Genomic DNA, 12,500 nt, shown 5'->3' on the forward strand with positions numbered 1-12,500 from the left:
TTACAAACTGTAGAATAATAGTTACAAATCAGTGAAAAAAAGTTACATAATATTAAACGGATACAACGGAGTTGGAGAATAAAAAAAATGCGAGCGTACAAATCTGTGAAAAATGTTGAATACAAATAGTAATTAAAGTAAGAGTGTTAAATTAACATGTCTGAGTTGTTTATTCAATGCGCGCCGTTCCCAATCAATATGAAGGGCTTCCTTTAAATTAGAGCCACGTCTAGATGGAAAAACAATTGATAGAACATAGATTCTCACACGACTCAGAACCCTGAAGATGTTAAAAGATATGGGAATTGCGATCCGAGAATAAGTGCTCATGAACCTTGGTGCCAAAATGTAGAGTGGTTTCACCGACATTAGGTTAGCCTTCACTTCCTATTCTCGGTTTTCACATGACGTCACGACCGCCATGTTGGTGCCCAAAACAAAGAAAAGGCGGCCATGTTGGTGCCCCGACCAAATCCTCCGGGAATTTAACTCTATTATTATGCAAACGCTTCCTTTTGTTTTCGTTGAAAAACATGGCTGTTGATCACGTGAGTGAAAACCAGCAATAAGTAAAATGAAGTAACATGTTTAGTGTGAAGGACTCGATCCCCAATGCGCTCCTTTCCCACGTGGTTTACAAATTTACATGTGCAGGATGTCATACCTGTTACGGAAAAAAAAAATTAAGAAACAAATCAACGAAAATATGAATCTACAAAAACATCCCGTCACTGTCTTTCAAACAGAAGCTACTCCTCTTTGAGGAGCCTGGGACGAGGCTGATAGTTTATGTCATCCTACACCGACTAGTCATTACCAGTCTCTTGCGAACGAAAGCGTCTTCGCTCGCATTGCTTCCCTTCGCCCTGTCTAGCTGTCTTGTGGTCAAGCATTTGGAATCCCGTTCCATCGAACACTCCATCAACAGAATCAAATCTCAGACGTAACTATTCTTTTTTCCATTTTCTTAATTGCGTTTTTGTTGTATTTATTGGAGTAAAAAGTTCGCTGACTCACGAAGCTGTCTTCAGTGTCTTGCTAAATCGGGGGACAGCTATTCAGTTATTCTCATAGATTAGAGTTGGAGTTAAGTTAAAGTTAAGTTTTTCCATAATCCTGAATTTTGGAAGCTAAAATCCTGAATTCAAGGTTTTGGAAAGCCATCCTGAATTCAAGATTTTGGAAGGCCAAAGAGAGGGACTAGAGTAGAAGAAACACAAGATGACGGAAAGTTCATCTGCCCTTGTCGCAGGCGCTTGTAAGGTGTGTATATCAACAGTATTTGATTATACCAAAAGACTATTCGTTTCTTTATGAACAGTAGAGTTTATCATGTTATTGTTGGTTTTCTGAGAGGCCTTGGGTTGCATTGATTTGAGTAGTTAATCATGATCGTGTTCATAAATTGATTATTCACTGGCTTACTGTATTCTGCAAAACTAAACGAAACTTTTAAACTTGTAGAAATGAAAATATCTAGCATCACAACAGTCAGATTTCTCTGTGTGAATATCTAAACAAAGAATAAAACGCTGGAAGTGTAGAATTTTTAAATTAGAAGATTTGCATATTGCAAAACGAGCTTGTCGAATACTGTGACGTTATTTACCTTTTTTCTTAAGCTTTGCCTTTGTCCACATTTTTCTTATACAACTCGATGCATTGAAGATTAGTGAGCCACTAGTTTGAACCAAAGGTTGGAAGTGCTCAGTTTGGCAAATTACAGATAAATATTTTGGAAAACGAGATCTTCATAGGCAGTGGGAAGCACTTGTTTTGCAATTGCAGATCAGTGATTTGCGAAACGGAGAAAATTATGCTGGTTCAAACTCTTGGTTGAAAAATCATCAGTGCATGGAGTTGTATCTAAAAAACGTGTTAGCGAATGCAAAGAAATACATGTAAGTTAAATATTGTCAAATTCTCCAAATAGCTCGTTTTGCAAAATTACAAATTTTTTATTTTCATATTCTGCACCTCTGGAGTTTTATTGTTCCTTTGCATTGGGTTATCGCACAGAGAAATGTAACTGTTGTTATAATTGACATTTTCTGTAATTACTAAAACAAGGAATGACCTACAATGATCTACAATGACCCACAATGAGAGCTCCACAATGATCTACAATGACATACAATGAGCTACAATGACCTACAATGAGTTACAATGGCCCACTTAAATGACGTGCAATCAAAGAGAAAGACAAAAGAGGATCAGGGTGAAGAGTTTCACTGTTTGGTGAGCAGAAAACAGCCATTGTGCGTTGTCATGCAGTGCTTTAGTTCATGGCATGACAACCCAAAAGACGGCCGCAATTCACGCAGGTGGCCTTGAAGGCAGAAATAAACTGCAAAAAGACCCTTTGTTATCCTTTGTCTTAAAACTAAATTGAAAATGTACAAATATCAAGGCTTTGCTTGGCAATGATGAAATCTTAATCAGAGCGGGAAAAAATGAAGAGAAGATTATAAATAAGTTATTCTTCCCACAGTGTTTTGTTTGGTTCAGAGTGCACAATGAAAATATTTTCAACTTGCACAGCAATGAGGTTTTGATTGGTTCAGAGCGCAGAGTGGAATGTTTTTAACTTCTGTACTGCAAACATGCTACAGTGCCCTCAGAGCTGCAAATTATCTTTTCTTTTAGCTCATTAGGTCATTAGCTAATTTTAGCTTATAATGTATCTCACTGTAGGCCATTGTAGATCATTGTAGCTCGTTGTAGGTCACTGTAGGCCATTGTACATGTAGCTCATTGCAGGTCATTGTAAATCATTGTAGCTCATTGTAGGTCATTGTAGATCATTCCTTGTTTTAGTAACTATGGATATTTTCACTTCTACCGGTTTAAACGTTCTACCTTTCATTTTGCTTCGCAAAATTCAGTAAGCCAGCTCAATGAACGCATGGTCACAATCATCCACTTGAATCAAAGAGAAATGAAGATTTAAATGCCTTCTAAGAAAGCTGGTAATACATGTAACACAATAAACTCTACTGTACATAAATGAAAGAATAGTCTTGTTATAATCAAATGCTGTTGATATATATTCCTCATAAGTGTCACAAGTGCCTTGGACACAGGCAGACAAACTTTCTGTCGACTTGTGTTTCTTCTGCCCAAGTCCCTCTCTTTAGCCTTTCAAATTTTTGAATTAATGATTTTGACTTGAAAAATCTTGAATTCAAGGTTTTGGAAAGTTAACTCTAACTCTAATGTCATATTAAACTCTATGGCTACTCAACCTCGCTACATTTTTGAACATCTTTTGTTTGGCATGCATATTCTTTGAGGTGAAACACTTCAGTTCAGAAGACATGTTCAAATACTGTTGTTTTGGGTCCAGTGAAATCAGCTTGTACAAACAAAAGTACTTATGGATGTTGGTGCCAAGAATTAAGAACAAATTGCTCAGTCATGGCATCATAGTGAAGCCAGGAAGTTACATGTAAGTGCTACGTGTAGATCTGAAGACCAAAATGGAGCACTCATTGGGAGAGATTTTTAGCAATCGTCATTTGCAGCTAACTATTCAAATTTGAATCATTCTCAAGGGGTTATTGGAAAAAGAGTTAATTAATTATTATTAAATTTTAATCTGCTAGGCAAGGGTACAGTACAGTACTTGTTGAAGAAATGATTTGATTGATGTTATATCTGTTGCATGTTGTACTATAAAATTAATACAAACATAGTGAAGTTGTGCTATTAAATAATTATTGTTGTGGCAGTTATGTTCTTTTCTTTTCTTTTTTTCAATTTGCTAACATTCTTGCTGAAAAAGTTTCAGGACCCTGACCTTTGGAGATTTTGCAAGATGATTCCAGCAAAAATTGTTTTGAAAAGCACCACTTCCAAGACCCTGAATGATCGGTGAGCAATCTGCTATGTACCAAGTTTTACGCAGCTTCATAGTACCTTCCTCCGGCTTCATGAATGCTTGCATTTGTTTATGGCCTTTAAGCTACACATCTTTGTGATGAAATGGCCATTTAATGTTTTGGCAAACCTATTATGGCAAAAATCAAGCCTTACAATGTATAAAATAGTAATTTTTAAGGCATTGAGAATATCTGTAAAAGGCTCAGCAAAAAGTGCATTTGCTCAACATTGAGTGTGCCATTGCATGCATTGAAGCCAGTCAAATATTGAAAGGTACAAATTCCACCTCTTCATCCATCTTCTGAAGCTTTACTGAAGTGGCCAGAAAGCAAGTCAGATCACCACCACAAGTAACCGTCACTGGAGTCAGAAGCAACCAGTTCCAGGTGGCCCAAGCCAGTGTAAAGAATCGTCGTCTAGCAGCACAGATGGCCAACAGGCCAGACATCCAAGCAGCAGTTGGAGGAGATAATACATCCAATCTGAAAAGCAGACTTGGCTCTCCAGCAAGAGGCAGGGGTGGATTAAAGAAAGGACTTTTGAAAAATCGTCTCGGTACTGGTCTAGCAGTTGCAGCAAAATCTCGGGGTGGTTTTGGTGGAAGGTTAAAGCAGGGCCGAGGTCAGGCCAATCCACGTGGGTTTGTTAGGAGAGGTGGTGTAAGAGGACTTGGTGTTGTTGGTCGCAGTGGACGTGGTATGCAAGCTGCTAGTCGAGGAGCTCGTGGTGTGCGTGTTGGTAGGGGAGGGGCAAGAGGACGTGGTAGGGGTGACAAACCAGTGTCAAAAGACAAGTTAGATGCTGAACTTGACCAGTATATGTCCAAGACAAAGAGTCATCTTGATGCAGAGCTTGATGAGTATATGCAGCATGCTGGAAATGACGAGTAATAATTTTGTAAACAAAGACAGCAAGACTGTCATACAATGGACAAATCAAGACACATAATTTGTTCTAAAAATGCATTTGGATGTATTAGAGGAAGCATGGACAGTGGACCTGTAATATTTATTTCTTTTTTTAACTACGCACCATAAAAAAACTTTTTATTTAGTCAACTGAGATTACTTTAAAGGAGTATATAATGAGGAAACAAGATCATCCTTAGTTTCTGTAGATTTCATTAATGTTAATATTCTTTTTACATAGCTTTTTCAGATGTTTTGATTTCCCATCTGACGTAAAGAGATTGTAAATACAGTGTAACTTATCTGTGATCTAACAGTTCTATCTTAAAAGTTTAATTAAACAAAATATGGACTTATATTATGAAAGGATGAGCATCATACCATTCCATAACTTTACTGACAGTTGTGATCTGTCAGGCCCTTGACATTTCTTTAGTTTTTCTCTTCTAAATGTATGTCTGTATAGGTCTTTGAACATGGTCATGTTTGTCATTTGATAGTTTTAGGCTCAAAATTCTGTTAACTCTGTGCCATATGAACTTACTCAGTTTCAGCATGTGTTTGACAGGGTGTGCTTTAGATTATAATGCAGCACATCTGCAAAGTCACAAGCATTCTCCCTTTTGTTGAAGGATTAGTGCTTTTTAGATTAAGCATCATTGAAATCAAACCATTCATTTGGCTCATAATTAACCTAGTTTGTCACCAATGCTCCATCAAAGAACTGGCTTTTCTATTAATAGTTATTAATGTTCTTAAATTTATGGAGATTGGACACCTTCTGGTTTGTGATTGCTGTCATTGTTTTTCTTGAGCACTACCTGTCAAATGTCATGACGACTTTTAACCTGACTTTCTGACAGGCAAACTGTAAGTGAAGTAAGTTGATAATGAAATTGCTAAAAGCAGGTTTTGGATGCCTGTCATGTTTTTGCATAAGTTTTTGAATTTCTTAAATGAAACTTAGACTTGAAGAATGCCTTTTTAGAAGTACTGGTATTCTTCAGTATTCCCTTTCATCTCTTTCTTGTAGTGTACCCAAGAAAAACATTGTGTAGTTTTATCAACATTACATGAAAATGCCAGTAAATCATTCCTTCTGCTGTTTTTATTTTGCCCTTTTCATCAACCGTTTTGGGAAATCTCCCTTGATGATCTTTCTGCTCAGTCAGACTCTGGCAATTTTTCAGGTCTCGGCAATTTGAAATAGTTTGGTTGATGGATTATTCTAAGTTACCAAAGTCACACAATATTTTTGTTTAGTTGTAAACAGTGTGAATCCAGGGGTATCTTGATCAAATTTGGTGTTTTGAAGAAGTCCCTTTTGAAGACTTGAGTTGCTGACTGACGTATCAACAAGCTGGCATAAAGTCATTTTTGTACAATCAAGGTGACTAGAAGATTTTGTTTACTCTTAGGTTGTTGCAACACCCATCACCATTATTTGTCTTTCTCAGAGCTACACACTCAGGCAATCAGTTTCTTTAACAACTTGTTGTTTTTGCAATTTCAAAAACATGGGAATGTAAGATTCTGCTATAGTGAAGTACTCCTAAGATAAGCAAGAACATTAAGATTTGAACCAGAGTTCTCATGTTGATGACAGCTGCAGCAATAATGTGGTTAGTAGTTTTAGGTGGAAAACACCAAGCATAAGTAATCACAAAGTTAGATCCCAATCATTAAAATGGTTAGTTATTTAAATGCATGTACACAGTATGATTCACACCAGTATAAATTACGCAGGGATTTGCTCTGACGAAGGGCTAACGAGATAAACTAAGAATAAAGCCAGGATCCGAGCCAGGATTCGAACCAGGATTCGAGACCTAATCTAACCTAACTGAGACCTACCCTAACTAGACTAGAACCAACCTAAATAGACCTAACCTAACCGAGAGATTCGAGAATAAATAGTGGAGAAAGCTCATCTTAGCTCGGATCCTGGCTCGAAGTTTAGGTATCCTTAGGGCTAACGCTCGAAACGTCAGCTTTTACAATCGCCTGTACGGTGGTCAATTTACATTATCAACTCCGTTGATAAAATCAAATTTGTAAATGGCGAACTACTTTGATTATCTTTAAAATGTTAGTTTCAAATGAAAGCTGTGTGGCATGTCTTGAGAAGAGAATTTTTCATGTTATACCATGGAATTTTATCAGTTTTAAGGGGGACATTGTTAACTATCAAGCCATTGTTGTGGAGCCTTTCAAAAAGACTTTTACTCTGCAGTTACCTTCATATTTGGTAAATCACATGACCAAAACAACTAATGCCCAAAAATTCAGCGACGTAACCGTGTTTTTCACAAATCTTTAATGCAACAGTATGAGAACATTCTAACACAAAATATGTAGCATGGATTTTACAAAAAAAATTGTGTCAAAAGCCCCTGCTGCTTCGATACAAGTTACAAATTATCAGTTCAATTTTTTGTCCAAATAGACATGCTACAGTGTATGAAAAATTACTGGACGATTCCCATCCGGTGAAAAAACCGCCCCTTCCTTTCGTTTCCTGAGACTGTTTGTGGGTAGCGCGCTGTAAGGGCAATACATGAAACCACCTAAGGATGGTTAGCAAAACCTGGGAACGCGCTGGCTTTTCCTGCTTGCTTTTTTTTACCCATATTGTCGTCGGGGCTGTCTGAGTGAGTGAGTGTTAGATTGTAGGCCTGCAGTGCGTGTATGAATTGCAAAACTAATGTAGGATTTTCTTGCATTTCAACAATTGAAGGCCATTGTACAGTTATTCTGTTTGCGACACTCTTGTCTCCTTTTCTTTTACTTTGCAAGAGCAATGGTCAACCTCAACAATAGCTTAAACATTGGAGGCATTCTTGCCCAGAGCGCTTGTGGGCTTTGTGAGTCAACACCCGCTCAGCCAAACTGCACCGCTGGGCTTCCATCGCTATTTCGCTATTCCTCCCAGTACAGGAATAAAAGAAGATACGAAAAAAGCCTTAAACAACCAAATACAAAAAAGAAATCGAGCAAAAAGAAAAAAAAGCCAAAAAATAAGATAAGTCTTCACGGGAATTTTGCGGTAGTCTCCCATCCAGGTACTAATTGCAGCCGAACGGGCTTAACTTAGTGGATACCAACGCGAAAACGACGGCAACATTGGACAACAACAAAAATAGTGAATTTAAATAAAAGGGGTAATCAGGCCCCGAAGGCTTGTGAGGCAACACCCGATTAATAACGGTCCATCGCCATGCATCAAAAACGTGAAAAGAATATTAAAGAAAAGTTTTTAACAACCAAGTAAGAGGAAAGAAGAGCACTGGTAATTCTCAAGGTTTAATACATTTGTCTAAATAATTCTGTATCGCGGGCGATGTACAAAGAGAGAAAAGAAATTATGAGCACGTCACTTGATAGCATCAGGTAGCTTCATTTGCGTGAGCGTTGTTAATGATATCTTACCTTCCGATTTTCTCGTGGAAATTTTTTGGCTTAGATGAAAATCACAACATTTTCCCCGGAAAATTATTTGAGGGTAATTTCGTTACCTTTCTGGTGTAAGTTGGTCTTGGTTTTAGATAGCTACCATAATTAGATTATCAAATTTCAAGTTTCTTTTACCAACTCAGCAACTTTCAGTCTACAAAGAATTTTCATCTAAAATGAAATTTACTTCTAACCGTCACGAATTTATATTGTAAATTTCTGCAAAATTTCGGCGTTAATTAAACATCTCGATCTCGACATGCCAAAAATATGCATATCCCATCTAAATAAAGTTGTTTATAAGACGAAAAAATCACCTTGCCTAAAAACCCACTCTAATGTCATCTTGCTTCGATATGGGAAGCCAATTGGATCTGTATGAACTAAGGTATATGAGCTGATAACCGAGATTGAGTGAACCAATCTGAGCACGCGAAATGCATTATCCGAGGTTGAGAATTTAATACTTGTTGAATTTGAAATGTTGTAATTTTTGCAAAAATAAATGAAGAATTAAAATCATCTTTTTGTGCTATATTTTCTCACTGTCTTAGTACAAACGAATTAGCAACTATTCACCGAAGTGGAGGTGGCTAGTGGTGGATCAGTTCGTGGCTCGGTAAATATCCAGCCACCTCCTCTTCGGTGAATAGTTGCTAATTCGCGGGTGCAATTATGATGCTCATACATGGGGATCCAATTTTTAAGGAACTCTACTTGCTTAAAAAAGACATTTGTTTCAATTAGGTCATTTTGCAATTCTAATCTTCCTTCAAAATCTCTATTTTCCTTGAACAATCGTACCCATAGCTATAACACCGGGCACGCACTTTCTTCAGTGTCGCTTACCATACTGCAGAACAAATATACGTCAATTTTCTGTTTTCTTTCAAGGCCCAAAGTTTTTTAATAGTCTAAGTTCAGATATCACTAGTTCTTCATCTCTTGCAATATCTTAAAAAATAAGCTAATCAATTCTTTATTACAAAATATTCCATCATATATATTATTTTTGGTATAAAATTGGCTCTCGACCTCCTCCTGCCTCTTGCTTTTTTGTTATGATCACTCCACTCCTTGCTATTCGTGAGAAAACCTAATTTCAGATAAGCCCCGTAATTTCATTTATAGGTTTCCACGCCACTTTTTCTTTTTATCTTGTAAACTGGATGGAGTGTGGCAAAATGAATAAATGAAATGAAATGTGCTTCCTCGCCTCTTCTTGTTTCTTATTATTTTCTGTCATCTTATTCTATTTGGTAAAAGTGAACTTAAAACATGTTTATCATCGCAGACGGAACCAACTGTTTTATCGCACACACACGCCACAATAGGAAACAGGTTCCGAAAAGACGCTTTAGGTTTTCCACATTAATTGTAAAATATAATTGTAAAATACAATAATAAAAATGTTACTCGATATAAAAATAATAAATTTCTTGAAGCTACACTGATGAGAAATGAAAATATCACAATGAGATCGCGTGGCATGTGACATCATCAGCCAGATTACCGATTGTACTTCTCGTCTTTAGGGTCGGTTTCGTAAACCAGTCTGGATCTCTGTTCAAAATTCGCTACTCGTCCATGTTAACGTGCCAAGACACTTCTCGGGCTCATGTTCTAAGAACGTTTCTTTGATTGATCAGGCTATTTCACCTTTGCTCCTCCGCACACGATCTGGAAGATTATTCACGATAGCCGCCATGTTGGTTTTCAAATTGTCATGCAAATGTGTTATCCTTGGGGGCAAACATTGGAATAAAGGCAAATTGCGGAAAATCGTTGCGTCGAAATATTGAATTAACATCGCTAAAAGTACATTTTAGAATTTAGAATTAAGTACCTTTTATAATAATTTTATATCTTTTGATTGCCTCCGACATTTTCACTTTCTACTTCGTTATCTGCTAATTTTTCGATAAAAAAAATCGAAGTAACTTGTGTAAGCATTCTATTTTACTACTTAGGAGATAAACATTCAATGAACATGAAACAAATCATTTGTGTGGCTAAGATGTTCGTTACAACGTCTCGAACTTGTGTTGTTTGCCCCCTCAGAAGTGTAGCTAATTTGCATGATAATAGCAAATCCAACATGGCGGCTATCGTGAATAAGCTGAATAAGGTCTGTTAAGTTCTTTTCCAGCGCTTTCGACAAATTAGTGAATTTTAGCGCTATATAAATATAATAATATTATCATCTAAACGGCACCACAAATTTCGTTAGGTTCCATGGGGCATGGGCAGGATTTCTTTCAGCTTTTCTCGACGTTTTTAGCTTATGGATGACGTTGTCAGGAATAAACGAGGTTTTAGAAGAACTCGAACGGCACTCAGTCGAGCGAACACTCCATTCGATTTTTTTCTGTACGTACCATGCTAAGTTTCACTTTTGTCCCAGAGTCGTTGTGGGCCTCTCTGGGGAAGGTTTCAGGGAGTAGTAGAGAAACGTCTTGTTCGTTTTCCCATAAAAAAACCCCGATGCTGAGTACTATCTGACATCTCTTTTAGCTTCACTTTATTCCGGCGTCTTTCACATCAAATGAAGTTAATACAACCGACGAGTCCTTCGCGTTTCAGTTATTTTTCTTCGCATGGGTTCTTCGTTCCCAGAGTTCAGAGCATACTTCCTTAGCATCACATCATCTGAGAACATCTCTAAAACGCTTATTAGCAACTATTTGGGAGCTTACACAAGGACGACGACGATGGCTACGAGAACGCAACGAAACAATTGGCTTAAGGATGAAGGGGTAGTTTCTAAAGAAACTGTGGTGCTGCGTCGGTGGGGAAGTAGTATACAAAAATTTGGTTTATCAACGGAGTTGATAATGTAAATTGACCACCGTACAGAGATTCTAAAAGCTGACGTTTCGAGCGTTAGCCCTTCGTCAGAGCGAATCGCTCTGACGAAGGGCTAACGCTCGAAACGTCAGCTTTTAGAATCTCTGTACGGTGGTCAATTTACATTATCAACTCCGTTGATAAACCAAATTTTTGTAATTGGCTTAAGGGCCTGCTGACGTATTTTTTTGGGGTGCGTCGCTAAGGATATAATAGTTAACTAATTTTAGAGAAGCGGGCATTATTTTGGTCAGTTTCCAACTTTTGTCTTAATTGTCAACCAATGACCCTAAATATGACGTCATCATGCCACGCCTATGATCACGTAACCAATAAAAGAAAGAAAACTCTAAATTTGTCTACGTGCTACTCAATTTGGGTATTTAATCAGTGGGTTCATAATTACTCGGGCCCCGTAGGGGCTCGAGTTATAAAAGACGTTAGATTTCAGTTTTTTTTTTCCTGTGCAGCAAAATGCACAATAGAAAAACGTGGCCGTGTTTGATTGGGCAATGCACAATAGAAAGCACGTGGCGGTGTTTTGATTGGGTAATGCACAATAGAAGCCACGTGGCGCTGTTTACTTTGGTTATTTAAAGCAAACCACGTAATCCAAGATCATGAAGAGCTCTGTGATGCGTTGTTTGGATTACTGAAGATCGGCATTGCGTTGGCTTAATCGATTTCTTCTTGGGGCGCTCAAAGCACATACAAAGAATGGCATACGCTTTTCGCGCCCACACTAAAAGATGTCAAGCGTCAGCTTCGAAACGGGTCGTTCCGCGAACTGAATGAAACAAGAATATACTCGAATGTGTTCACTGCCATCTTGTGTGTATAGTTCTGTTACACAAGATTTGATGTCATCAGTGGAAAATGTGATAAGCTCTTTAGAAAATAACTGTGATGTAGTTTGAAAGGCTGTACAGTTTATTTGATTCTCAATGATAATGAAGACTTCATTCCGAAGGAGAAATACAGGTCTCGATAAGCAAAAGTTGTCTACTTTTGTTTTGATTTGCGTGAGGATCAACATAGACGTGCCCTAGAACCAAGCAGAATTACAGAGAAAAGGCTGAGACGTCTATTTTATAACAGCAGAAAAAGGAGGTAACTTGCAGGAACGTATTTGGGTAACAACGTACCGAGGTCATCCACATTTCATCGTATTACTAGCAAGGGAGATCACTTCCTCGTAAACACAACAAAATATCTACCCCAGGTATGCGTTTAAATCTAAGCACGTGGTACAGTGTATGTACCACTTTTCCAAAAAGCGTGGATGAACAGGTAAAAAACTTAAATTTATGCAGAAATCAGGAATACCCGGTATGACTTGTAAAAGAATGTTTTGTTTTCTCAGAAACGAAACGTATCTATTTTGAATTTAGGGTGAACTATATTTACACA

The 12,500-nt window shown here is 37.7% G+C and overlaps 1 protein-coding gene across 3 annotated transcripts; it reads left to right on the top strand.

Annotated features, from left to right (window-relative positions):
- Positions 1 to 821: 821 nt before the first annotated feature.
- LOC138041956 (chromatin target of PRMT1 protein-like) lies at positions 822 to 6,895 on the top strand. Of its 3 annotated transcripts, XM_068887658.1 has the most exons (4): positions 832 to 943; positions 3,347 to 3,448; positions 3,785 to 3,873; positions 4,190 to 6,895. In XM_068887658.1, the coding sequence occupies exons 3-4, from the start codon at positions 3,818 to 3,820 to the stop codon at positions 4,770 to 4,772; spliced, it is 639 nt and encodes a 212-aa protein (XP_068743759.1). In that variant the 5' UTR covers positions 832 to 943; positions 3,347 to 3,448; positions 3,785 to 3,817; the 3' UTR covers positions 4,773 to 6,895. The 3 variants fall into 3 exon arrangements, with proteins under 3 accessions (XP_068743757.1, XP_068743759.1, XP_068743758.1); XM_068887656.1 differs by lacking the exon at positions 3,347 to 3,448 and having other exon boundaries at positions 822 to 943; XM_068887657.1 differs by lacking the exon at positions 832 to 943 and having other exon boundaries at positions 1,288 to 3,448.
- Positions 6,896 to 12,500: the final 5,605 nt, after the last annotated feature.

The sequence above is a fragment of the Montipora capricornis genome, chromosome 3 (genome assembly GCF_036669925.1).
Source record: "Montipora capricornis isolate CH-2021 chromosome 3, ASM3666992v2, whole genome shotgun sequence".
NCBI lineage: Eukaryota > Metazoa > Cnidaria > Anthozoa > Scleractinia > Acroporidae > Montipora > Montipora capricornis.

What these genes read in the sequence shown, in the direction of transcription:
- LOC138041956 (XM_068887656.1), top strand. Translation starts at nt 3,818, where the DNA reads ATGATTCCAGCAAAAATTGTTTTGAAAAGCACCACTTCCAAGACCCTG. An exon ending in TCCAAGACCCTGAATGATCG is followed by an intron (nt 3,874 to 4,189) that starts GTGAGCAATCTG and finishes CATCTTCTGAAG; the next exon opens with CTTTACTGAAGTGGCCAGAA.